This window comes from Xiphophorus hellerii, chromosome 2 (assembly GCF_003331165.1).
Source record: "Xiphophorus hellerii strain 12219 chromosome 2, Xiphophorus_hellerii-4.1, whole genome shotgun sequence".
Lineage (NCBI taxonomy): Eukaryota > Metazoa > Chordata > Actinopteri > Cyprinodontiformes > Poeciliidae > Xiphophorus > Xiphophorus hellerii.
In genome coordinates, this window is record NC_045673.1 from 8050993 (window position 1) to 8078071 (window position 27079).

Sequence of the window (27079 nt, forward strand, 5' to 3'; positions counted from 1 at the left end):
TTTGTGTCCTTTTTTGTGAGAGTTTTACTGCATTGTAAAGCCTGTGTGAATATGTAGCCAGATGGGGGCAGACAAGCCTTCTGTGTTGTCCGTGGAGGCGGTGAGGTGTGTGTGTGAGGCCAAAAGAGGAGGACAGACGCTCATGTAGGAGACTGTGAGCGTCCATTGAAAACTTACACTGTTGCAGTTCTGCTTCAGCAACAGTGTCACAGTCACAGCAGGGTGAGTGGGATCTGCACAGTTACCCTGAGAGTCGTCATCCCTCTGGGACACATCGTCTGATTTCAGGTAGGACTGTTGTTCTTTCCATAAAAAAAAAAAAACGAGAGAGCAGCTTTTTCCATTACAGAGTAGGTTAAAAATAACTCGGTACAAGCATCGAGGTTGTCTAATATTTAAGCTAAGGTGAGATAAGTTTACTGCTAACTGAAATATCTACATTATCTGATATCTACTTTGCCCTTCTGTTTTGATCTACTTATCTTTAGGATAAATCTATATGGAAAATCCAAGGTTTTATATTTTTTAAGCTCTACACTTATGATGTTCAGTTTCAAATACATAAACTTTTTTATCGTAAAGTCAAATGTTAAACATACCAGGTGTAGAGTAAAGAGCTCAGCTTGTGTTACTGAGATGGGGAGCATACGACTGCGTGCTGGCTGACATGTGACACAGTCGTTAAGTATGTTTTCCCCACAACATATTTGATTTCATCTCTGAGCTCTTTCCATGCCCCCCTTGAATAAATTTGGTGCCAGCTTTTTTGTCAGTCTACGGTTTAGTCAAAGGAGGGAAACTGTCTGCAAGTTGTCAGATAAGTTCATTAAACCTACAGCTGAAATTTAACTCATGTCAGTACATCACTTTTTCACATTGAAGGTGGAAGTTAAGCCCACTGAAAGAGGAAATTGCTGAGTGCTTTTAGGCCACAGCTAACTAGTTTTAATCAGACACAGAGTTTGTGGTAATTAGGCTTTATTTACCCTGAAGCCATGAAAGTTTCACTGATAATCTTATCTCCAGTAAAAGAGCAGATTTTGAGGTGTGACCTGAATTCAGCGTCTCTTAGCTCTCTGAGCTGTCTGGATCTTTAGTATTTGGAAAATATTACGTTGCTTATGATGCTTGCAGAGATTTAACATATGTTGTTTTACAGGATGGAAGCTCATCGTGAGAAGAAAAACACATGTGGGACAATTTGCCTGAAGTATCTACTTTTTCTCTTCAACATTTGTTTCTGGGTAAGTTTACGAATAAGTAGGTTTATGAATAAGAAGTCCCTTCTACTTGTATTTATTTAGGTTTTATGAATGTACTAAAGTTCTCGAGTTAGATTCATTGTCATTTCAGCAATTTACACAGTGGACAACAAAGCAAAATGATGATATTCAGGACCAGGGTGCCAGGCTAAACATAGACTAAAACATACTTCCAAACATAACCTTAGCTTAGCTTTAGCTTGGTTTAAGATGAAAATATATGGCAGCAGTAATGCTGAATAACATTAAAACAACAACAAATCACAGCTGACAATCATTGGTCAGAGAGCTAAAGAGCAAAATTGTGAAAGTGATCAAGTACTGATCAGAATTATGGAGTTTGATTATAAATAAATGAATATGTATTCTAGATCAGCTATTGTTTGATCAGTCTGTAAGTTCTGGGACGTGTGAGAATCAGTTATTGTTCAGAAGGTTGGTGGCCAGGGGAAGAAACTGTCTGCCATCTTGGTAGTGGAGACACAATTGCTCCAAAGCCAGAGAGAGACAAGTGGGAGAAGAGTGTCTGAGGGGATGAAGTGTTCATCCATAATGTGGGCTGCCTTACAGATGCAGGATGTGCTGAAGATGACATAGACACACTGCTGTTGTTTTGAGGGGGATTTCTCTTCATTTCAATTTTCTTTCCGGTTAAGGGCATAAATTGCTGTTTTCACATGACCACAAATCCATAGCGTCAGATTCAATACCTTACAATATTACTAGAAAAAAGTTAATATTTTTCAGAAACTCAATTCTCAAAGTAAATCAGATTATTTATATTAATTACGCATAAATAAATGTTTATTAAGCCTTAATTTTTGTTAACTGTGATGGTTTTTCACTCAGCTAATGAAAACACAACATGTAAGTTAAGAATATTAACCTGTAATCAGACCAATAATGAACATTATATTGGTGAAATATGGGCCTCAAGAAAAATATGTGTAATGCCTGTTTAAAGGTTATTTTCAAAAGGGGCTTTTAATCTGACAAATAAGTCTCATTGAACACATATTCTAATTTAATTCAATTAAACATATTAATTTAAATGCATCTTATAAAAAACTAATTCAGCTAAAATCTTTAGGGGTTTACAGTGACTAAATGAGATGTGTGGTTTGCATAAGTGAAGTAACATCTACTTAAAGTTAAGAGATGCATGATTCTTGACATGTGGCATGTTGTGTCTCAGCTGGCTGGAGGGGCCGTGTTGGCGGTGGGACTGTGGACTCTGGTGGATAAGAGCGACTACATCAGTTTGTTGAACTCCAGCTTCTACTCAGCCTCTGCTTCTATCCTGATAGTCGCTGGAGTCATTGTGACTTTGACTGGAATAATTGGATGCTGCGCCACTCTGAATGAAAAGAGGAGCCTATTGATTGTGGTAAGATGGTAGATCCCACAAAAACACTGAAAAAAATACAACACCTTAAATTGGTTAGCTTTTTGTTAAGCATGTGAAGTCAGATAGTCATGCACAAGCTCTTCATTACAACAGAACATGACTCTGAGAAGTGTGTGTTGAAAAATAATCCTTGGTGACCTTCTGTCTGGTCTGCATCCATTCAGGGTAGCCTGATATGTGAGGCATGTCTGTCAGATATGACAGATAAAGTCACGCAGAGTGTGTCTTTAAGAGTTTAGATTTAGAGCTCAGCTCATGCCAGAGGAATGAGGAGCATCACAAGCGGCTGCTCGGGCCACAGAATGAGAGAGAGAGAGAGAGAGAGACAGTCGCAGTGAGCGGGATACAATTCAAAGGCAAACCTGAACAAACTGTCACGTTATGTCTTTTTTTATTTCCCCTTGGACCTCTGCCTTTTTAAAGCGACGCCTTCCCTTCATCTTGTTGATTCATTTAATGGAACTATTACTTTTGATTCTTTCCACTTTATTTTCAACTTCAATCATATCCAAGCTTTTCCTTTAAATTCCATTTAGCCCCTAAATCTATTGAACAAATATAAAAATAAAGATGTCTGAGTTTGAATTGTTTTTCAATTCCTGTTTTCATGTCTGTCCTGTAGTATTTGGTGTTGCTGCTGTGTGTCTTTCTGCTGGAAATCACAGCTGGAGTCTTGGCTTATGTTTACCAACAACAGGTAAATTTAGCTTAGCTTCGCACATAGCTAGTAACTGGTTTTAATTCAATCTAATATAATGTTGAACTGACAGCTCTGTGAAAAACTATTTGCCCCTATAAAGATTTATTCTTTTTTGTCAGTCCTAAATCTTTCAGATCAAAACTCTGGGAAGGTTCAGTACTGTTCCACGTTTTCTCCATTTTTGGATAGTTATTCTCCCTGCAGTCCCAACGCCTTAGAAAACATCTATTCCTAAGTTATTTTATATATTTTATATATTATCCTACTTCATTTTGTCAGACAGGCTACGAAACTTGTTGATTGATCTTTAAGCAGCTTGTCAAACACCTTAGTTAGGATGCAGAGTTAAAAATAGGTTGATAGTTGTTTTGTGAAGTGGGATAGTGAAATTGTGTTTAATTGCAATTTATGATTTAAAAAAAGTTTCTTTTGGGGGGGGGGGTTATTGTGTCTGAGGTAAAAATGTGTTTGATCATCTAAAGTATTTCATGCTGACCAAAAAAAAGTAAGATCTTTAAGCTTTTTTACGGCATTGTATATATACCAGAATAAGCAAATTGATTGTTTTGAAAATGTAAACAAATGTATATTTTGTTTTGCATGCATTTAGAATTATGTTATCATGCAAAATTTGCTTTTCATTGTTAAAACCTAACTCTGTAGCGATTCTCTTTGCATGCTTTTCTCTGCATGTTCTTTTGGTTTTTCTTCACTTCCTATTCTTCTCACACCTGTGTTTCTTTTCCCCACTTCGTCACTGCAGTGTTTCCCTTTCTGCTACCAGGTAATCTCTTGAGATGTGTTTTCTGTTTTGCATCTGTTTCTCCCAGAAGTTCATACATAATTCTAGTAAAAAAGTTGAAATGCACTTCTAATTTTTTTTGAATGTCATTGTTTTTGGGTTTAATGAGGAATTTGAAGTGTTTCTTTTTTCACAGTGAAATAAAATATTAACAAATAACTACAATTAACTTTAAAGCAATATCTGAGTGTCTAGGTGTCAAATCGAATGATACAAAGGCAGGGGGGAAAAAGCGGAGCATTTGATATTTTTCTTCCTACGCTCAAGTATTTTTCGCCTCTCACAGCTGGATGATGAGCTCAGACAGAACCTAAAGTTAAACATGCAGCAGAAATACCTGCAACCAGGCCAGGAGAGCATCACACTGTCTGTTGACAAGCTACAACAAGAGGTGAGAACATTTGTTTCTACTACAGCTGCAAAAACTGGCACAAAAAATACATATGAGAGGAGCAGAAATAACTATCCTCATCCTTAAAAGATTGAATACAGTTTTAGTAAAAAAAAAAAAAAAAAAAAATTCCTTTTTTTTTGTTCCTCCCACTCAGTTTAAATGTTGTGGGAGTCACAACTTCTCTGACTGGAGAGACAGTGAGTGGATCCGGAGAGAAAAAAATCAACAGCTCGTTCCTGACAGCTGCTGTAAAACTCCCAGTACCCTCTGCGGTCGCAGAGATCATCCATCCAACATCTACAGGGAGGAGGTATAGCACCTCGCAAAACAGTTATAGCGCTTCACCATTACCAAAGTTTCTTTATTATTACAAACTTTAAAGTGTTTTATTGGGATGTTTTGTGATATTTAACGCTTGGTGTATTGCTTTTTAACCTAACTCTGATTTAGAGTGTTTTACCAAGATCTTCATGATGTTGTTTGATCTCTAACTTTACATCTGAGGCCTTCCAAGAACAATTGCATTCATACAGGGATTAAATTACACTCAGGTGGACTCTGTTAAGTAACTATGTGACTTCTGCAATTCCATTCAGGAGTATCAGAGTAACAAAGGTGAATAATACAAATGCAAGCAAAGGTTGTCATATTATTTCTAAATAATTTTGAAAATCATGTATCATTTTACAGACATCTCCATAACATGAATTCACATTGAATTGCATTGAAGTTTGAGGTTGTAACATTAGAAGAAGTTTTGAGGAGCTAAATTTCTTCCTAAACTAATTATTTCCGAACATTTTAGATCTTCATTTCATTCTGTTTTATTCCCACCCAGGGAGGATGCATTGAGAAACTAGAGGATTACATCAGAAGCCAGTTGTATATTCTTGGGGGAGTGGGTGTTGGGATTGCATTTCTACAGGTAAAATGAGGAAAATACAAATGAGTATTCACAACTTATGAAATGTGAAAGAGGAACTAACAAGTTTTATACTTCTGTTTCCTTCCAGCTTGTAGGGATGATGTTCACCTGCTGCCTTTGTCGAAACCTGAAGGAAGACCTGTACTAACGTTGGACCCTTTTAATATGACATACTGTGCAACTTTTAGTTGAATGATATAAAGCCCAACACTTCCCACGATGTTGCTGTAGAGTTGGAAGCTGAAATGATGAAAACTGTTTGAAAAAATGACAAACACTACAACTGTACTAATGCTGCTGGACAGCACCAATCTCTATTTCACAAGAGGAAATTCTAGTTATCTTACATTTTATGATAAAGTATGAGATGTAAATATACGTCTACGCAAAATAAAACACACAATAGATAAATACTGTTAATAATCAAGAGGTGTCTTTATGTAGCACAAGGAATTTAGTAAGGGCTGTGGAAGTCCCTCTCCTCCACTGTGCAAGACAGAAGTATTTTATAAATATGACTTTACCAGCTCATATAAGTTGTATCTCGTAATTTTGCCTTAGCTGACTGATAATGATGTCATACTACCTCATCATTATGCTTCAGGATCTCATAATGCTACTAACTAATAAATATACAGTGTTATTGTGTTAAGAGAGAAGGACACAGTTAAATTATTGTCGTAAGTCGAATGCATTCTTTAAGCTTGTTTAGTTGCAATGCGAATAAAATTGAATTATTCCCAACATAATTTTTAAGGCTTTTATTCTGAAATATTTTTGCGGATGTTGTTGTCAGCTGACCTTACTTCCTCGTTAGATCGTTTTTTTTGTTTTTTGCACTTCTATTATCCTCTTCTTTGGCAAAATAATAATAAATGTCTGCGAAACCAACCTGCTTAATAGTGGCCAGCGCTTCTCCTCAAGGTGAGTCCACTACGGCTTTCACTGCATAACACCGGAGCAGAGCCGTCATTTATGCAGCCTATTAGTTGTAATTCAACAATGGTATCCATGGTTAATTTAAACTGTAGCCGAATGTGCTGTTGTAGAGCATTGTTGCCTGTTTTTAAATGTTGAATTGGTGTGTTTTATTCGTTCAGGGGTCTCCGCCAAATCCTTTCTGCAGTGCTTCAGTCTTTGCAGCACAGCTTTCAATCTGCAGACCGCCACACCAGGGGTAAGAGCTTGAATATGAATGAATGAGCGAATGCCTAAAAAGGCAAGTGCAAACGTCAAACAAAGTCCCTGAGTACAAGTACATCACAAAAAATATGTAAAAGCGCAATATTTCTTGCCAGTTATCTCAGCAGGCGAAGCTATATAATCATCTCATAGTGATATCCCAAACCTGTTTTTGTAGTTTTGATGACTATGGCTTACAGATGATGAAAATCCAAACTTCTGAAAACTGGAATACTCTGAAAAAAGGTAATTAATGGAAACAAATGGACATTGCTGAAGAAGCTGGCTGTTCACAGAGTTCTGTATCCAACCATATTAAAAGGCTGGAAGGAAGAAGTGAGGTAGGAAAAGATGCACCGCAACAGGGAGAACCTCAGCCTTGAGAGATTTCTAAAGCAAAATCTATTCCAGACATACAGAGGAATATTAGACATGGGCAACATCAGAGAAAAGAAACAGGACCGTGGCATTATGGTCCAGAATCCTGTATTCAGATAAAAGTAAATTCATCATTTCATTTAGAAATCAAAGTTCCAGGGTTTGAAGGAAGATGGAGAGGCAGCAATGGACATGTTTTGCATAGAAATTGACATACTTTTCAGAAGCCTGGCATTTGTGCTTAAAACATCCATCTTTGATCGGTCTAAAATGATATTTGTACTTTTCTGAGACTGAATTTGGGGTTTTCTTTACCTGGGATATATATATATGCTTTCTGAGTTGACTGGCAAGAGGCATTGCACTTTTATGCAATGTTCTATTTTGAGATATCCTGTGTGTTATCATGGTGACATCCTGCTACCTGCTAAGATGGTAAAATGATTTCATCCCTTCAATTCAAAATAGCACTATTCATCCGGTGAACGAAAAAGGTTTCTCGCCTTTTCTTGTTTCTTGAGAAGTTCTGATCAGATCAAACCTTTGTGGTCTATTCACATTCATAATTTTCTTTCTAACACTATAACACATACTTTGTTCATTTTGGTTTAATTCAAGCAGTGAGTCACCAGTTCATCATCCAAAAATCCTCAAAAATAAGATGGTTAGGTAGGTATGCTTTAATGTATAACTGGGGAAAATATTTTCTTTCTGTCATGTTGTGTTTCATCCAAATCTACCATCTCTATCAAAAAAAAAATCCACAGCAAATTATTTTCTTTTGTGAGCTCTAGCACTTAGAAAGAAAAGAACTGGAACCAGTTGATGAGAATGAGGAATCAGAAGGCCAATTAAGTTTGTCAGTTCATTCCTTCTCTAAAGGCTTTTTGATACGGGAAATTGATTTGAGTCCAGCTGCAAATTATGAGATTGCAAGATAATACCTTCATGCAATACATCAAGTGGTATGTCTGCCATCTTGTTCCTGTTTCTAGTAAACTAAAACATTGTGTCAAAGAACAAGCACTTTGTTGAAGTTTTTATATAACAAATAAATGTTTTTCTGATGCATAAACTGATTTATGCATCAGTTTTTCTGATGCATAAATTAGATTTTTTAGTATTTGACTTGCTGATCAGAAATGGTAAAGGTGAAATTTGCAGATCTCGAATAAGATGTTTATCGACACCAAAGTATTTTCCAATAACAGCGTTTTCGTTGTGCTGTTTATCTTATAGCTGCCAGTTTGATGTCAATACTTCGTAATCTGTTCTATTTTACTATGATTGTGTGTTTTTTGGAAATACAGGGAAAGGCAATAGATTTTGTAGGAGTTGATGAAAGCACAGCGAGATGGGTGCAGGACTTTAATGTGAAGTCCTACGCAACACCAGCCAAACTTGAATCTATAGATGGTGAGAAGAGTTAATTCCACAACCCATCTGCTGTTTTTATCTCTGCTGCTGATATTGGTTGAACTCTGCTCAGTTATGATCCACCGATCTTTTCCAAGGTGCTAGATACCAGGCGCTGCTCATCCCTGACTGCCCCGGAGCACCGAATGACTTGGCACACAGCGGCTCCATGCACCGAATTCTCACACAGTTCATCTCCCAGCAGAGTGAGTTCCAGACTTGTGCTAATGTCTTTGTTAACAGCCTCAGTGCTCGCTGTATTTTTGTATTCTCCACCTTGTGCAGAGCCCGTGTGTGCTGTTGGACAGGGCGTGTCAGCACTGTGCTGCGCCACTGAGGGGCAGAAGTGGATCTTCAGTGATTACAGCTTAACAGGGGTTAGTCTTCTCTTACAGGGGGGTTGTTTACTCAGGCTGATCACATGTGTACGAGCTACCTAATCGATGTTTTCCTCAAAGCCGTCTGTGTTTGAACTGGTGCGTCAGCCCGACTTTGCCAACCTTCCCCTTATTGTGGAGGATTTTGTGAAAGACGGCGGAGGATCTTATACAGGTGAGCAGCTGCGCTGCACAGACACTAAACGAATACGATTACTGTTCCTCAAACCGCTTTAACGCTCATCTCCGTTTCCCAGCGAGTCAAGAAGACGCCGTGCATGTAGTTGTGGACAGACACGTCATAACTGGACAGAATCAGCAGTCGACGTCACTGGCAGTGAATAATCTCATCCTCCTTTGTAATGCCAAATAAAAAGGTCACTGTGTCTGGATCTGTTGGTAACAAGCATTTATCTTGAACAAATCTTTGAAGATGATGGGCTTCAGCTGCAAATATGTACACCACTACTTGTTAAACTTCTCACAGCATAATGCTGCCACCACTGTGCATACAGAAGAGATTACTGCAGCATTCCATATATTTTCTTCAGGAAAAGCTATACTGTCAGCAGCAGACACTTGTATCAAAGGATGATGGTTACAGATCAGGAAATTTGTCTTTCCTGATCTGTAAAATCTCAATTGTTTTTAATAATGAGGGGCTACAGTCTGGTTACTTTATCTGTGTTAGCAATATTTGACATCTGGCCTGTACACTCCCTCACCCTCATTATTCAGGTCGTGGCTCCTCACATATTTCATTCTTGAAAAGCAGAGGTACTTTCCGGACATTTAATGTTTGAAAACATGTTTTTACTATGTCACAGCATATTATTTTGCTTAATTTTTTTTTAAAGAAAACAATATTCAGATCTCTTTTACAATAAGCCAGTAACAAAATGTGAGAACTCAATGGTTGTGAAAACATTCCTGGAAAACTGTAGTTGTTATAGCCCTGAACATCATAATTTCTGAACTGTACAAATTTTAAAAAATCATAAATTAACACAAATAAAACAAATCTGAAGTACCAATATTTTAAGTGCTTTTTCAAAACAAGCTGTCCATGTTTTCATGACCCTCAAACCAGCTGATTATTTTCCAGACTAATTATTTTTTCCTTCTCCAGTTCAGAGGCAAAAAAAAAATGTACAGACACCAAAAACACTGTTTCCTTTATGACAAAGTCCAACGTTTATAGGAGATCATAGAAATAATCCAGTCCTTGTCCCATTTCCCATAAAGACAATCCTGTTCCTAGCTCAGTAGCCAAAGAGATCCTCATGTAGATTGACTGCAAAAAAGGTCAAATAAAATAAAAAAAAATTACAAATATTTTACATTTCTTTACTGTTATAAACATAATTTACACTATAATAATAATATTAAATGTTTACCTTCAGTGAAGGATAGTACACCACATGCTTTACAGCATTGCTTCTGGGGAGAAGGGAAGAACATTTATTTAGGAACTCTTGCAAGTGTTTTTTTATTTATTTATTCAGTACCTTTTGTAACTGAAGTGATGCTCAGCAGAGTATTCATCCCAGATCATCTTTGGTCTTTGTTCTCGCAAAATCTCAATATACCTACAGAGATCAGCCAGGAAATGGAAACTGTTAGAGCTCCTGAATGTTTTTCCTCATGCTGCATTAGATTTCTCTTAGCAGTTGGAATTTTGATCCGAGAACAGATTTACACCTGAGTGATCTGGTAGCAAACCATGCAATTTAACCAGAGTTACTTGCTACCAGCAATACAAGTCAGGTAAAAATGTTCAGCAGATATAAAAAATGTTCACAACTGTTAAAATGTTATGGTTTTGTAATGTAAAACAATAAGATTTTTAAAAAAGAATCTGAAATTTTTCTTCCTTTAATGAGACATTTATCTTGCATTATTCAACTGACTGAACAAAGAAATCTGTTGGAGTGAGAAAAAGAAGCTATGGTGAGCTTGTTGCATAAATGGCTCCACCCTTAAGCTAACATTTTGTTAAAGCACCATTTGATTCAGTTCTACCATTCAGTCCAGCAATAATTTAAATATTGGAAGTTATTAATCCTAGAATAACTTGATCAACATTTGTTTAGTCTGCAGAGAGGTCACAAAGGATCAAAATAATTCGGTCCAGGAGCCAAATTTGACCTGAAATGTAATTAATTATATTTGGTCAAACAGGTAATTCCACATCCCAATAATCTGGGATATGGAATTACCTATGTCAGTTAGCTAGGGTTTAGGGTTAGCCCCCCTCCTCTGATGACATTCGATGGCAACCTTTGTATATTTTAGTAAGTGAGATGCAAAATAAGTAACTGATAGGAGTTTATGAACAAGTAATTTCTCTGATTTTGCAGCAATAACTAAATCCTGAAGGACAACTCCTAAATAAACATTAATGATACTTTAACAAGCTCATTTAACCAGCAAAGAACCAACGGTTCTATCTCACCTCCCACCCAGGACTGGCTCTGTCCCATGGCTTGAAAAATCAAGGCCATACAAATTCACTCCAAGCAGGATCTTTTGTCTCCACTGAGTGTTTGGTGCAAGCTGCAGAACACAGTCTCTGATCCAGGGCAGTGGCGAGCTTGGACCCGGTCTGTTAGAACAATAAAAAAGGAAAGGGTTAATTTCTTAATTTTCTCTGCCTGCTTTCAGAAAAATCCTCTCATCTATGAACTCACCTGGATCCACTAGAGTAGTCGTAGGTCATGAGGCTGAATCCATCAACAACAGGGGCCAACTCATCGAACTCCTCCCTGCCAAACATCCCTGGGCTCCCCGTACTGATAATTACACAAAAAACTTTTTTTTTTTCCCTTTAGCTTGGAACAGTTTAAGGTTTTGTTTTACACAAAAGTAGTTGTTGAATGTAAAATAATTAGATTCACCTCGTCACAGCTGGTGGGATAACTAGTATGCAGTCTAACTTTTTAGCATTTAAAGTCTCACACACATGTTTCACCAAATGAACAAGCTCCCTGTTAATAAAAGAGATTAAAACATGTTTAATAAAATCAAAATATTAAGAGTTTTCCAATATCCCTTTTCAAAACAGTAACTCGCTTTCTCTTGTTCCCGCCCAGCTGACTCCAAAGCTCCAGGGTAAATCCATCGAAACCCTCCGTCTGAAAGGCCACAATGTTCCCATCAAACTCATATTGAGCAAACGGCAAAATCGCAAAGAGTCAAAAGATAAACTTAATACATTTATTACCTTAGCAACATCTACTAGTTCACCTGACAGCTCCTCAATTTCATCCTCACTCCCAAACACGCTCATGTAATCCTGGTAGGACCAGCCGTCAAACAGCACTCTGGGCACTGGATATAAATAGGTTGAGAAAACCATGAAACAACCTCCCAATCTCAAACCACATCCACTAACAGACGCCATCTGCTCACCCATCCTGACTTTTTTGTTTGACTTGCGTACAGCTTTGACCCAGCCTAGAGAGACAAAAACATGTTTTACTGTATGAAAATGAGCAGACATTTAAAATTTGGTTGTCAGTGAAGTGAATTATCTACCAGCGTCGTGATCATGGAGTCCTGTAACGTCAAACGTCCCAGGAGCTCGTCGGCGGAGCTGAAGCCAAACTGGAGAGACCGACGACAGCTTGGAGCCAAACTGCTTGGCGATATCATAGCCATGGGAGTTCCACTGCAGGATAACAACAAATATGAAACAAGAGAGGACTGGTCAGACGAAAATGAACAAATACGTGTCAACTGGTTTGTCATAGAGTATGTGAAGAGATCTCAAGAGAAAGGGAAGTGTAGCCTTAAGAAAACCACAGATCTGTATCTCTAATTGGAAAAAATGGCCTCAATTTGCTATGGAACATAAATATTGGACTGAAACAAGATTCAAATCTTCGCAGAGCAAGGGGAAAATTAGGATAAAAAGACAGGAACATGAAGTTAAGAAAAACATTGTTCATAACTGAATTGTTTCCTGATTGTTCAGCAAAGCTTCTAGTACAAGATGTTCCTTTCCACCATAGATTCAGTTTGATTTATTATCGGTAAACACAAGAATTGTAATTTTCACACAAGAATTGTCAGTAATTATCTCGACACCAGGTTGGTGTCAAAATAATTGACATTTAATTGCATTTCATCAAATAAGCCCTCATAAAACTCAAACCTAAGGCAAACTTCTTCATCTAAGTAAAGTTTCAAAACTTTTTGTTTTCAAGGATTACTTTAGCTTTATAGAAAAAAATGGTTTACAAAAGACTGATAAGTACTATAATTCTCCTTAAGAATTTAAGAGTGGCTAATAATATCCATCTGTTTAGGCTATTAGTGTAGGCAGCAATCTGATTCCTTCTTGGCTGCGGTAACAACCACTTAATGTCTGAACACCAATTAAGATACACATTTTTTTAGATAGAGACTTACAGGCGTGATATATCCCAGCACTGGTCCTTCAAATGTCTTCTTGATATGAGCACAGTATCTCTTTTCTTCCTTTACTATGTCCTTCCACTGCACATCTGTCACAACAAGACCTCTGTCCAACACAGACAATTCAGATGGAGAACTCTACATGGCGAAATAAAGGAAGAAAACCGTTTGAGGCTTTGAGCAAAAGCATCGAGTGTTTACACTAAGCAGTCCTTAATTCAAAGGTAGAGAGCAGCTGCTACTTACCTGCGCTTCAGCTTTCTGCGACTTCTTTGAATCCGTTTTTGACAGAGTGGCACCGACCAGCCAGCAGAAAGAGCTGGCACTTAGCAGAAATATCAACATAGACTTCATTTTTTAAAAATGTCAGTTAATAATTATCTGGCTCAAGTATGTCAGTGCAAGTGTTTTCTTCCTTCCTTCCTTCCTATCTGCCACAGATGAAGCAGATTAAAAACCATGTCCTGATGTGTGACGTCACGTGAGACAGCGACCGCAAACGGTACGGTCAACATTCACCCCTTTGTAAAGGAAAAAAACAATAAGCGCGTTTATATGATTTAAAAACAGATTGAAAACTTAGCTCAACGTGTTGTTGAAGCGTCACCCCACCTAGGTAACTTCCACGTCTAGTGGTTTTCAAAATAAAAGTTCTGACCAATCACAGAAAGATATCTTCCCAGCCGGTAGGTGGCAGTGTGGTGGACTTGAAAACCGGATGACAAAAGTCAAAGCAAGCTGCTGTAAACAGACGCAGGGGTATTTACGGTGCGAATGTAAGAGAAGATTTTTGACGGGTATTTAAACAACTACAGTACGTATTTACAATCTTTGACTCCAAACTGAACTGTGAGTTATTTCTTAAAATTTCTTCCCAAATGTTGCCGTGTCAACATATTTTTTTCTGTTTACGTCAATGAGCTTCATTACACAGGTCAAAGTCTAAAAATATAAGATTCAACATTTCAATCTCAAATATATTTTTTGATAGACTAAATAAAGCAGCATAAATTGTGCTTTCGCTTTTTGATGTACTATAGGTGTACTGAGCAATGGCAGTGGAGACATTTGTGTCCAAGACTCTGGAGCTTCTACAGGAGGAGCGGGAGGCTGAAATACAGGAAACCAAGTATGAAATATTTACAAGTTTTTATTTATTATTAACAAAAAGAGCCATATACAATCCCACATTAACCTTCAAAAATGCTAACTTTCAAATACTGAAACTTTAGAGATGTTTCTTCCCAAACGTCAAAGTAAAGATAACCACAGGTTTTACAGAATCTATTTATTTTGTTGTTTTTTTTATAGAGAATGTGCTGACTGATTGAAAAGAGTTCTCTTTGTAAACTGATCATTTTAGATGTGTACACTATAAATTCTTTCATAATGTGAGAAATTTAATGCAGATGCTGATTATAGACACATACTCTCATTCAGTGATCGGGAGAGGTGAATATTTAAGTTTCTTTCTATGATAAAGACATGACATTCCTATTTAAGGCTTTTTTAATAGATTCAATTTAAGTAAAACATGACTGAAATTGCAAAACAAAATGTAAGTGGATTTTTGCTTTTTGGGTGTAGAATTCTGTCACATTTTTTAAATGTAACTACTGTAGTTAAATATTTATCATGATGACACGGAAGATTACAATATAATAAACTCTACATGATAATTTTGACTAACTCCTATAAAGTGGAGTTTCTTATTTTTTCTGTTACTACATTTTTTTTTCACTGTTGGTTGTAGTCCATATTTTCCAAAGTACTAATTGTGCTTGTGAAGCTCCAGGTTTCATACTTTCATAGATTAATAATCCTTTTTTTATCAATATAACCCTATGATGAAAACTGATAGATTTATCTTGTTCATGACAAGCTTCAGTTTGGCCTAAATCTATGTCTTTAAATTTTGATTTAAAAAATACCAAACATTTTTGTCATATCACAGATGTGTTTGTAAAATGACATATTCACTCCTCAGGATATGGCAGGAGAACATTTCCTTGAAGGATCTTCAGAATAAAGGAGTTTGCCTGCTGAAGCTTCAGATAGGGAGTCAGTCCACCGGCCTGTACGGTCGCACCGTCATCGTTTTAGAGCCCAGGAAGCATCTTGGTTTCTCCTCTCTTCCGAGCAACAGCTTTGGGCCAGGTGACAAAGGAGCCTAAAAGTATTACTGTTGCTTTGGTTTTAATTTTTTCTCAGTCTGAGATTCACGTCTTTTTTTGTTTTGTTTTGTTTTTCAGGCGATATTGTTGGCATATATGACCCTTCTGGATGCAGTGCAGCCTCACAGATCTGCACAGGGATAGTAACAAGGATCAGCCAAGCTTCTGTCAGTGTGGCCTTTGATGACCTGGATGGAGCCAGCTTTGATTCAGATGGTCTTTATAATCTCTTGAAACTGGCCAATGATGTTACCTACAAACGGATGAAACGGTGAGTAACATCCAGTGGGTGAAATACAGTTTAAACTCAGCTTCAATCCATCTTATGTCTATAATGAGTTTGTCTCTGCAGGGCCTTAAATGCATTAAATGGCTACAGAACGGGACCAGCTTCCTGTCTGATACCTGTTCTCTTTGGAGATGCGCAACCTTCTTCTCACTCACAGTCAAGTGAGTGAAGCTGGTCGTTAAACAAGTTTAAAGATCACAGTATCCAGATTAAATATGTGTATTTTGCTCTTTTGTTTTATCAGATGAGTTTGAGTTCTTTAATTCCAAATTGGACGATTCCCAGAGAGAAGCTGTATCCTTCGCTCTTTCACAGAGAGAGCTGGCTGTGGTTCATGGACCTCCAGGCACAGGAAAAACCACCACAGTGGTGGAGATCATCCTGCAAGCTGTGAAACAAGGCCAGAAGGTGCAAAGAGTTTCAATAATTTAGCACAGTAAAAAAAAAAAAGTGCTTCTTAAATAATCAGATGCTGGATCACTGATATAAGTATGGTCCTGTTCATGTCCAGGTCCTGTGTTGTGCCCCCTCAAATGTTGCCGTTGATAATTTAGTGGAGAGGCTTGCTCGCTGTAAGGCCAAAGTCCTGAGACTGGGCCACCCCGCCAGACTGCTGGAATCCATCCAGAAACACTCACTGGACGCCATCCTCGCTCAGAGCGACAACGCAAACATCATCGCCGACATTCGGAAAGATATCGACAAAGCATTGGTCAGCACTGGAGGTTGTATTCTTGCTAGGATGGAGATTTGTTAGTCTCTTAAAGGCTAAAGAAGCTTTTCTTTCTTTCAGGTGGGGATGAAAAAGAAAAGCGAAAAAGGAGAGCGAGGAAACTTTAAACGTGAAATAGGAGAGCTGAGGAAAGAGCTGAAAAACAGGGAGACAGCAGCCATTGCTGAGATCCTGAAGAGTGCTGATGTTGTGTTGTCCACAAACACTGGTCAGTGGAGTGAAGCGTTCATCATCCTTCAGCTGTAGCAATGAAAATAATGGAGGAGGTTTGTGTTCACAGGTGCATGTGACGACGGTCCTCTGAAGTTCCTGCCAGCAGAGCATTTTGATTGGGTGATGATCGATGAGTGTGCGCAGGCCCTGGAGAGCAGCTGCTGGATCGCTTTACTCAGGGCGCGTAAATGCATCCTGGCTGGAGACTACAAGCAGTTACTACCAACCATCAAATCACAAAAGTAACAAAACAAGTTGTGTTTTTGTTTTCATTAATTGTCAAGAATTTATATATGACTTTTAAATATACAGTACAGACCAAAAGTTTGGACACACCTTTCTAATTCAATGGGTTTTCTTTATTTTCATGACTATTTATAAGGCAAGAAATCCCACTTATTAACCTGACAGGGCACACCTATGAAGTGAAAACCATTTCAGGTGACTACCTCTTGAAGCTCATCAAGAAAATGCAGAGTGTGTGCAAAGCAGTAATCACAGCAAAAGGTTGCTACTTTGAAGAAACTAGAATATAAGGGGTATTTTCAGTTGTTTTACACTTTTTTGTTTGGTGCATATTTCCACATGTGTTATTCATAGTTTTGATGCCTTCAGTGTGAATCTACAATGTCAATAGTCATGAAAATAAAGGAAACTCATTGAATTAAAAGGTGTGTCCAAACTTTTGGTCTGTACTGTAGATCAAAGCTGATCTGTTCGCTTTAAAACACACTCACCGTCCACTTTTTTATGTACACATTTTCAACACAATCAATGTAAAAGGAGGGTGTATGATGTAAAATTGACTTTTTTGATCTTTACATCATGTTATAATGTCAGTACCTAATCAAAAACCTATCTGGAGTGTTGCTTTTTATTCTTTCATGCATTTTTGAAGGAATTTTTTAATCTCCCATAGCAACCATTCACGGGATGCTTAAATGCTCTCTCACAAAGCAAGTCCCATGCTAAACCAACTTTAGTGTGGGATTGAATTCACAGAGAAATCTGCAGCATCTGCATAAAGGTATCATGTTAAAATGGACCAAAATCATTGATTTGTTGAATCTGCCTTGAGGAATTAAGTACTATCAAGGGGTACATCGTAAAAGAAGTACTGATTTTATTTGGCTCATAGCAAACAAAAATCAGGGTTAAATTGCACTTACATGTATGTGTTGTGGAAATAAACTTAAGGCATTTATCAAGCTCATCAAACCATCCTGTTCTGTTTGTGTCCTTTCTGTAATAGAGCTGCAGCTAAAGGCCTGTCCCTGAGTCTCATGGAGAGACTTATTCAGATGTATGGGGACTCAGTGGTCCGTATGTTAACAGTTCAGTATCGCATGAACAGTGCTATCATGGAATGGGCCTCCAAAGAGATGTACAATGGACGATTAACCGCTCACAGCTCCGTGGAGAAACATTTATTGAAGTACGTTTCCACACACTCCTGGAAAATATCTCATCTTCCCACGGCAACGAAGGCTGACTCCTGAAACTAATCGTAAAATATTTTCTCCAACAGAGATCTGCCGGGTGTTGCCTGCGTCGAAGAGACCAGCACACCACTTCTTCTGATTGACACCGCAGGGTGTGGTCTGAGCGAAATGGAGATCGCAGACGAGCAGTCCAAAGGCAACCAAGGTAAATGTCTTTCCTGGAAGACTGTAGAAAATCTCATTGGGTTTATTGATTTTTCTAGTGTAAAGTCTAATTTTTACTGACTGTGTCTTCAGGTGAGGTCGACATTGTTTCACTGCATATAAAGAGCTTGACGGAAGCTGGAGTAAAGGCTAAAGACATTGCTGTGATTGCTCCGTATAATCTACAAGTAAGTCTCTGGTTTGAGAAGAGCTGCAGGTAACACTGATTTTTAGTTTCACACAATGAAATAGAACCTGGCAAACAAAGCAAACATTTTTTACTGTGCGGAAAACATGATAAGTCATCGATACACTCCACAAACAAGAGCACAGCAAAGAAAATATCTTGGAAAAATAACCTGAAACAAATTCCTTTTATTTATTGATGAGTCAAATAAGGAACATTATTGTCATTTCAAAATTAATTGATTCAGCGCAGAACCAACTATTTTAAGATAAAAGTAAACACACAGGAGGACAAAAGAGTTGGTACCTTTCTGTTAATGACCCAAAAGCCATGATGAAAAAGGTCACTGAAGCAGGATGAAACTGACTAAATTAATAATTAGTAAATGATAAATCAAACTTCACTAAAATTAATTAAAGCAAAGAAAATCATACATTTCTAGCGCATGGCATACCATCATTTTTGCCCAGACCTGTTTCATTAGTTTCTTTTTAAAATTTATTCTGGTGAACCACATTTCAAAAACAATGTCAGATTTTTATTTGTTAATTTTCAGTAAGTTTTTATTTATTTTTTTGTTATTGTTGGTCATTAACACCGCGGGGTACCAACAATTTTATCCACATGTTTAAATTGGCTGGATTGGATGGATATGAGAAAAGTACATGGATATCTGTGGAATATTTAGAAACTAAATATTATTACCATGTAAAAAAATATATAATTTTGTTGTTTTGTTCATTCCAGATTACTCAGCTATCCTGCCTTTAGACTATCCTGCCACATAATTTTCCTAAAACATCAAATTCAGCCCCAACGTTAATGGCTGAGTGACCAAATTTGTTCCTGTTCATAAATCTCCACAGGGCTGCCTTTGGGAGTTTTCCCCTGAATCTGAGTTTTTAGCATTTTAGTCTATAGTATGTTTACATTAATAACATACTATTAACATTAAACTCCTTTTATAAATTAACTCTAACTTAAATCTTACTATTGTTCTAGAAACAGTTGTGCTTGTCCTTTTATATTACTTGATTTGTAATATAATAAAGTGAATATATTATATGATGCATCATAATGTACACTATTAACAATATTTAATTAAAGTCCAGGATCAAACCTTTTATTAAGAGATTAAATGGTTTTAAATCATTATTTTTCTAAAGGTTGATCTTCTGCGTCAGAAGCTTTCTGCACGTCACCCAGAGATGGAAATAAAGTCTGTGGACGGATTTCAGGGCAGAGAGAAAGAAGCTGTTGTGCTGTCGTTAGTTCGCTCCAACAGAAAAGGTTGTTTCCTAATGTAAATTTCTTATGATTATTGCTAAATCATAACCATGAGCTGTTTTGAATATTTTTTTTTCTTTTCCTCTTTAGGTGAGGTGGGTTTTCTTGCAGAGGACAGACGGATAAATGTCGCCGTCACACGCGCAAGACGTCACATCGCCGTAGTGTGCGACACGCAGACAGTTGGGAATCACGCTTTCCTTAAATCTCTGGTCGATCACATGGCCGTGTTCGGTGAGGTCAGAACTGCATTCGAGTACCTGCAAGATATCGTGCCGCAGAACTACACCAGGGATCATAAAGCCACAAAGACCAGCACTTCCTCCACGTCTAGCAAGCAGAAGAGTAGAGATCACGGTCCAGGTAAAGCAAAGGAAGGCCAGAAAACGACCAGCAGCTCTAAGGACAACACAGCTGGTTCACAGAATCACACAAAGTCCCACACACCAGCCCAGAAAGACCAAAAAGACAAGAGCAGATACGCTGAGATCAGACTGCAAGTGGAGAATTTCATGAAGGATGTAAATATGAAGAATTTACATTTCCCATCATCCTTCAACTCCCACGATCGCCTGCTGGTCCACCAGATCGCTGAGGAGCTGGGCCTTGTTCATGAGAGCAGAGGCGAGGGCGGCGGCAGGTGCATCACCGTCTCCCGGCCCGTGGCATTGGAACCTGTAGAGGAGCCGACGCAGGAGGAAACCCAAGAGGAAGAACCAGCTCCTGCTCTGCAGAGTGAGCCGCCACCATCCCAACCGTTAGTAGATCTGAAGACGTTACATCTGGAGAGAATGCAAAGGGAGCAGCAGAAGAGGGAGGAAAACGTCCAGCAAAAAAAGCAACAGAACTGCAACCCTGCAGCTCAAGGAGCAAAGAAGTCTAAAGGTTTGTCTCAAACCATCGGGAAGTGTTTCAACTCCACGTCTGCTTACAGGATAACTCTGGATTATTTCCCCTCAGGAAAGAACAAAACGAAGGCAGGGGCCTGTGACATCGCTGCTGCCGCCGTTCCAGATGATGACTTTGATGCTCTCATCAGCGCTGTCGTGAAGGCGGACAGTGTTTGCAGTTTTGTGAAATGCAAAGCATCTGTGTTAACACTCGGCCAGCTTTGCATCTTCTGCAACCGGCAGTTCTGTCTCAGCCATCACATACCAGAGGTAAGAAGCGTTGTGTGTGCTTTCTGACTACCACAGCTCTGAACAATAAAATATTGTAGAGAAATTAATTTACTTCAGTCATTTATTTTCATTGCTGAAGAAGCTGGCTGTTCAGAGTGCTGTATCTAGGCATTACAACGGAAAATTGAGTGGAAGGAAAACAAGTTGTAGAAGGAGGTGCAACAAATTCGAGTTTAGGAGAAACCAAAATTGCAGAAGAGGGAGGAAAATGTACAGTTTCAGTCAGTATGAAAAAACTTACCACTTTGGAAAACTGTTTTGGGTGAAGCTACTTTTTCCTATCGTGGTTCTCATACTTGGAATACAATCCAAAGTAACGTAAGGGACCTTTCTCTTCTCACCTCATTTAAAAAATATCTTAAAAGCGGGCTCTTGGAGAGCCACAAATGTCAACATTGAGTATATGTAAAGATGTATAAATTTTTACAATTGTTTGTATGCATTTCTTACTCTGTCGTGTTTTATGATTTTTATTTCTGTATTTAGTATTGTGCTTTAACATCAACCTGCCAATGGAACTAGAGATGGAAATAAACCACCATGTAAATGTTCATTAACACGCATTGTCCCATTTTTAAAAATAATTTTGAACTTATCCAGGACATGGACAACAACTCCTGAATTAAAGACAACATTATAAACCTCTTACTTGATTTATACGACCCCCTGTACCTCATCAACATAATTTCAAGTTGCCAAACATTTTGGTATTAAAAATACTACTGTAATATTCTAATAGGAACTGGATTTTGAGTTTTCTTTAGTTGTAAGGCCATTAATTATCAAAATTAGCAAACACATCATTGAATGTTATTAATCAGGATAATCAAAGAGTTTCACATTTTAGTTAAATTCTTGAAATAATCAACTTTTCAGCAATATTCTAATGTATTGCTGTTTTCTAAGTGCCGTTCTGTTTTGTTGTTTTAGGTTCATGGCTGTGGAGATAAGGCAAAGTCTCACGCTCGGATGAGAATAAGCAAAGAGGGGGTTCTTTATGCCGGGAGTGGGAAGAAAGACAAATCGTTGGACCCTAATAAGAAAGTGTACCTACAAAGAAAACTGGACTCTAAGCTGAAAGATATGGCATCACAAAGGAAACCAAAGAACAAGGAGAAGGACACTTAATGTCGTAAAATAACCTTTATAGTTTATTGAATGTGAAGACTTTGTTCTGACTAAATAAAACAGCTCAAATATTCAACTCAAAATACTCCAATGTCCCTCATTTGATACAGAATATTGCTTTTAATTTTATGTCAAAAGAATTACTTTTACTTCTGTTCTTTTGCTTTTGTCACTTAAAGATCCAACGCCATGCAATCCCACTTCACTTAAAGGCACTTCCTAGGCCTTCTCTGGAACCACTTTCATTGTCTGAGCGCAGACTGTGAGTGGGCTCGAGTTTTTCCAGTCCTCACACAATCCAACAGAGAAGTATGGGAAGATTTTCTCTGTGAATTTGTCTTTGAATGTGTATATCGCAGCTGAGTCGGCAGCATTGGTGAAAACTACCCTTCCTTTGTCGCAGTCCAGGTGCACGGTAAGCCTCTCCGGCATCTGCTTTACCGACACCCTGGTGCGAGGAGAGGTCTGAGCCCAGAGGGAATCTTTGCTGTACTGGCTGATCACCCAGTAACCCTCTTCAGGGCTCAGGAAGGTGGTGGTTTTCCTTTTGATGCTCTCACGTGCAACCCCTACGAACCAGTCTTTGCCGTGGCCCACCTCTACGGTCCAGCTGTGCTTCCCGGACGTAAACCCAGTGGCGCCCAGCACACACATGCGGCTGGTGCAGCGCTCAGGGTTGTCGGGTAGAAGCACCTTGTTGCTGTACTGCACACTGGTCAGCTCCTGGGACAACTTCAGATTGGAATGGGCCGTGTTCGGGTCCAGAACGACTGAAGCTGCAAAACAGGAAGTTCAGTTGAAGCTGCCATATGTAATCTTTTATTTTAATATATATACTGCTCAAAAAAATAAAGGGAACACTTTAAGTGTTAAACACCTGTTTAAGTGTTCCCTTTATTTTTTTGAGCAGTGTATATATATATATATATTTTTTTTTAACAGTATGATATATACAGTATATATAGTATATATATCACATATTTGTTGTAACGGTTATGACGTGACAATAGTATGAGATGGATAATCTGTGAAAAAAAGGGAGAAGAGTTAGAGCTCTTCTCCCTTCTCCCAGCTCTAACTAGAAACAGCCAATCAGAGCCAGGAGGAGGGTCTTGGTGCTGTCAATCAGCTCCTCCCTTGCTCTCTGCTACCACACAGCTTCTCACTGTCAGCAGAGCCCGTCCTGAATGCTAAGGCTAGTTAGCATGGCCACCGATGACAGTGGGTAAACGGCATTCCTGCAATGGTTTGTTGTTTCTCCACCATTCGCACATTTAGCAGTGTGTTTACGAGGTTGATTGAAAGTGCTAAGACCCTCCTCCTGGCTCTGATTGGTTGACTTTGATTGGAGTGGTGCATTTCTGCAGACGCAATAGCAGCACTGGGAGGATGTGATCTCTTCTCAGGTTACATTTCTCATGTTAAACTCACAACATAATGACTGTTTAATGAATGTATAAAAAACTTTTTTTTTTTAAAGGTTAATCGGTGGTTTTACTAACCTAATAGCAAATGTGCTTACCATATTTGACATTTTTCAACATCTTCTGGCAAACTGTAAACTTGAGTATTCCCAGATGCTTGGCAGAATTAATCAAAATTTCTCTCATGGTCTCAGGTTCCTGGAAGTTGCGTTTGACGCTGAAACGTGAAAATCATACCAACATTGGTTTATAGAAACATTTATTACTGATTTTTGCAGATGAGAGCTTGCACATACCTTTGCTTTGTTCGCTTGTATTCCTAAACATGAAGTAAAAACAAAAAACATGTTTAAGACACTTTTGTTTTTAGCAAAACGATTGTATGCATTCCTTATGCAGTCATTGGAAAAACATCCAGAGTAATCATGCAAACACTAATTAGACCTCTGCTGATAGGTATGCTACACAAGGCAGTCATGAGCAAATGCACAGGTAAAACTTTTCCTTAGTTAAGTATGTTCAATCTTAATGGTTTACTCTTTAACCATTTTATAATCTGCATAAACTAAATTTATCTTTTTTTTACAGGCCTGCACCATGAGCTTAAAGTTTTTGTTTACCCAAGCAGCATTTCTGACTTCCTCCTGTCAGCATCATAATGTCGCTGTATTTTGTACAACCCATATTTGGATGTGTATTATTACATATCAATTTTATTTTAGTTCTAAAACAGCACATCCTTTTGTAGAGAAAATGTCAAATTAGAGCCACAAACTGTCGTGAGTTTTGCTGGGATTTAATGTGAAAGATCACTGCATAAGGAAAGAGTTACTTGGTTCTCTTAATTGTTTTGCGAAAAGAAAATCTGAAAACTGAATCGTGCCCCTTTTAAATCTGATTTTCAAACATTTCCACATAGGCTGTTACAAGTTGAAAGTCACAAAATTCAAATTCCACCTAAAAACATTAAGCCATCTAAAAACAAATTATTGTGAATTGTCGATTTTCTGTTTTCTTGGTCTAGAATTTAATTTTGTTTGTTATCAGCAACAACCACTGAGCCACTGAGATATAAATAAAACGCTGTGCAAGCGGGACTGGCATTTTGAAAGCCTTTCAGCCGTTTTTATTCTTCCTTTTGACAACTTGAAAGCTGGATGAAATGTTTCAGCTCCAGCAGACATTTTTAAATCATCACATTTTAGTTTAAATCATAGACTTGTTTTTGTTTTTGCTGTTCCTCATTGTCAAACTCATAGCTGAAGAGTTTCTGTATCTTATGTTTTCTCCTACATATTATGTTGTTTTAAAGTTATTTAAGTGCCCAAAGGTCTGTATTATTATTATTATTATTTTTATTATTGTTGTTTTCATTTTCATTTTCAGAAACAGTAACCTGTTAGCCTGGAACAAGCTAAGTGTAATGAATGGTTGCATTCCTTTTGCTTTGAAGTAAACAGCGCTGATCCCATTAATGACCGGATTTAAAAAGAAAGCGAAAAACTGTGGTTAATGACAGAGAAATACTTTGTGTTGAACCCAAAAATTTTCACGGTAAGAATATTTTAAGCTGTTTCTGAAAATCTCACTCTTATGCAATTTTTACAAGCGCACATCTGCACCAAGTTCTAGTGTTGATCATCCAAATTTCTGCAATTCTCAGAGCTGTTCCAAAACACATTGTACTTGTTTTGTTCCTTTGTCTTGCCCCAATTACTGCCAATAAAGCCCACTCATGCCACAAAATCTTTTTTTAAAAATACACCAAAACTTGTAGTTGTAATGTGGCAAAATATGGAAAAACTTGAATGGGCAGGAATACGTTTACAAATCAGTGTATGTTATGCATTTGGGTGCAGCCCATATTTAAAACTAAGAAGGTTCTGGTAGCTTCTAAACATTTATGGCAATCATGACTCATTGAAAATTGTAGATTTTATTTGTTCCCTTTGAGTGATCAGTAGTTTCCAAATTTTCCATTTGGAACATTTACAATATTCTCTTTAGCACCAAACTGCTGTGTGGAGTTCACAGAGAGACATAGCTAAAAAAGATTTTACTCGATTAAAAGATGGTTCCATTCTACCATTAATTTAAATTATCCTCTTCTTGCTTTTTGTGTATATTTCAGAGGTTGATGTCATTTCCTGTGAGCTTCTATCCACTAATTCACCTAATTTTATTTTAAATGTCTAAAATGCACATATTCTGAAAAGAGAACATGCAACTGTTGACTTAGAATTTTATTGAAATTAATCTTGGCTATTTTCTCAAAGAAATAAATCCATAATCAGTAGAATGTACCTGTAGGAATGGCAAATCCTTTGCTCTGAGGATAATATCTACTTTGCTGATGGTGGAGTTGAGAGCCTGGATCTCCTTGTCTATGTCTTCAATCTTACTACACATGACCTGTATTTTTATTTGCTCTTCCTGTTTGAGCATTCTCAGTCTCATATCTTCTTCATCCTTGAGGAACTGGTGAAGCTGCAGAAATTCCCCCTTTATCGCCATCTCAATGTCATTACTTTGAGTCTGTAACATTGGAGAAGGCTGGTTATTCTGGTTAGTACTTGCTAAGGAGGGACTTTTCCATCCCTACAGGATATAACTCTTAAGTTATAAAAGACAACTTAAGAGCTCAACATTAGGATTAAAACAGTGGAATTGGTGAAATTATCCAAGAAAAAATAATCTCAAAGGCTTTTACCTTTATATAAGTTTTGATCTCCTCCCATTGGTGTTTTGTTTTACTCATTGTTCTTACTTTCTTTCTCAAGGACCCAATGATGTTAGACATTTCTGTCTAAAACGAGAACATTAAGAACACTTTCAAAATGCTTGACTCAATAGCTAAATTTCATTTTCATAGCAAACTAAGATACAATGTTGGTATAATTCTGGTCATTATGTTCTAATACTTTACACACACAGAAAAAAATCTCCCTATCCTCCATGCTTGTCTTTCTTATAATACTGTTATCTTACCATGTTTGATTCTTCCTTGTTTTTATTCATACCTTTTTCTGTTGAGCTGCTTCCTCCACTGGGCAGCACTTGTGCATTTTATGGTCCCTTGATATTTGGCAGACGAGACAGATGGGAACCTCATCATTGTCGCAAAAAACCTTCAATTTCTCCTTATGAAGCGCACAAATTTCCTGAGCCATAGGCTTTTTGTTTTGAAACTGATCCACGACTAACTTCAGATCCTGGTTGACAGGAGGCATCCCAGAGGAAGACTCAGTTCCGCACACGGGACATTCTTGACACTTTTTCCACTCCCAGAAGTTGTGCAGGCAAAGTTTGCAAACGTTGTGTCCACATAGTAAAAGAACAGGGTAAGTATAAATGTTGGAGCACTGAGGACAAGATATCTCTTCCTCAGAGATAGATTTCCTCGTTGATATCATGATGGTGTCCACCTACAGAGTGACTAGATAAGAAAACTTCATTGTTGTTTCTACACTGACTGATTCCAGCAAATGCTGCCCAGCTGGTCGAGCAAGTTAAAAATCCCAGCATGTTCAAGGTTCTACGTGATTACATATTTA

General features: G+C 37.9%; 5 protein-coding genes across 10 annotated transcripts; 3 read left to right on the plus strand and 2 right to left on the minus strand.

Annotated features, from left to right (window-relative positions):
- The first annotated feature begins 95 nt into the window (after positions 1 to 95).
- Positions 96 to 6235, plus strand: cd151 (CD151 molecule). 2 transcript variants are annotated; one of them, XM_032582455.1, is made up of 9 exons: positions 96 to 288; positions 1160 to 1244; positions 2458 to 2649; positions 3293 to 3367; positions 4134 to 4154; positions 4459 to 4563; positions 4721 to 4876; positions 5405 to 5491; positions 5580 to 6235. In XM_032582455.1, exons 2-9 carry the CDS (start codon positions 1161 to 1163, stop codon positions 5637 to 5639), a joined length of 780 nt encoding a protein of 259 aa, XP_032438346.1. In that variant the 5' UTR covers positions 96 to 288; position 1160; the 3' UTR covers positions 5640 to 6235. The 2 variants fall into 2 exon arrangements, with proteins under 2 accessions (XP_032438346.1, XP_032438354.1); XM_032582463.1 differs by lacking the exon at positions 4134 to 4154.
- Positions 6236 to 6270: 35 nt separating this feature from the next.
- On the plus strand, positions 6271 to 9236 carry gatd1 (glutamine amidotransferase class 1 domain containing 1). Its single transcript, XM_032582476.1, has 7 exons — positions 6271 to 6415; positions 6592 to 6668; positions 8362 to 8467; positions 8566 to 8673; positions 8753 to 8844; positions 8926 to 9019; positions 9102 to 9236. The coding sequence occupies exons 1-7, from the start codon at positions 6367 to 6369 to the stop codon at positions 9215 to 9217; spliced, it is 642 nt and encodes a 213-aa protein (XP_032438367.1). The 5' UTR covers positions 6271 to 6366; the 3' UTR covers positions 9218 to 9236.
- Positions 9237 to 9881: 645 nt separating this feature from the next.
- Positions 9882 to 13876, minus strand: chid1 (chitinase domain containing 1). 2 transcript variants are annotated; one of them, XM_032582442.1, is made up of 12 exons: positions 13510 to 13876; positions 13258 to 13401; positions 12382 to 12514; positions 12256 to 12300; positions 12068 to 12174; positions 11917 to 11978; positions 11742 to 11831; positions 11535 to 11636; positions 11300 to 11449; positions 10353 to 10433; positions 10242 to 10281; positions 9882 to 10138 (listed from the first exon to the last, which is right to left on the minus strand). In XM_032582442.1, the coding sequence occupies exons 1-12, from the start codon at positions 13615 to 13617 to the stop codon at positions 10040 to 10042; spliced, it is 1161 nt and encodes a 386-aa protein (XP_032438333.1). In that variant the 5' UTR covers positions 13618 to 13876; the 3' UTR covers positions 9882 to 10039. The 2 variants fall into 2 exon arrangements, with proteins under 2 accessions (XP_032438333.1, XP_032438325.1); XM_032582434.1 differs by having other exon boundaries at positions 10242 to 10284; positions 13510 to 13875.
- A 93-nt stretch (positions 13877 to 13969) lies between these two features.
- Positions 13970 to 22184, plus strand: ighmbp2 (immunoglobulin mu DNA binding protein 2). 4 transcript variants are annotated; one of them, XM_032582369.1, is made up of 16 exons: positions 13971 to 14077; positions 14304 to 14392; positions 15251 to 15420; positions 15516 to 15708; positions 15790 to 15887; positions 15971 to 16134; positions 16238 to 16438; positions 16520 to 16667; positions 16740 to 16914; positions 17925 to 18107; positions 18201 to 18319; positions 18412 to 18506; positions 19672 to 19795; positions 19883 to 20677; positions 20753 to 20952; positions 21904 to 22184. In XM_032582369.1, exons 2-16 carry the CDS (start codon positions 14316 to 14318, stop codon positions 22099 to 22101), a joined length of 2940 nt encoding a protein of 979 aa, XP_032438260.1. In that variant the 5' UTR covers positions 13971 to 14077; positions 14304 to 14315; the 3' UTR covers positions 22102 to 22184. The 4 variants fall into 4 exon arrangements, with proteins under 4 accessions (XP_032438234.1, XP_032438260.1, XP_032438244.1 ...); XM_032582343.1 differs by having other exon boundaries at positions 13970 to 14077; positions 19883 to 20952; XM_032582353.1 differs by having other exon boundaries at positions 13997 to 14112; positions 19883 to 20952.
- On the minus strand, positions 22102 to 26938 carry LOC116732320 (zinc-binding protein A33-like). Its single transcript, XM_032582409.1, has 6 exons — positions 26546 to 26938; positions 26236 to 26331; positions 25830 to 26060; positions 23822 to 23844; positions 23624 to 23742; positions 22102 to 22877 (listed from the first exon to the last, which is right to left on the minus strand). The coding sequence occupies exons 1-6, from the start codon at positions 26936 to 26938 to the stop codon at positions 22321 to 22323; spliced, it is 1419 nt and encodes a 472-aa protein (XP_032438300.1). The 3' UTR covers positions 22102 to 22320.
- Positions 26939 to 27079: the final 141 nt, after the last annotated feature.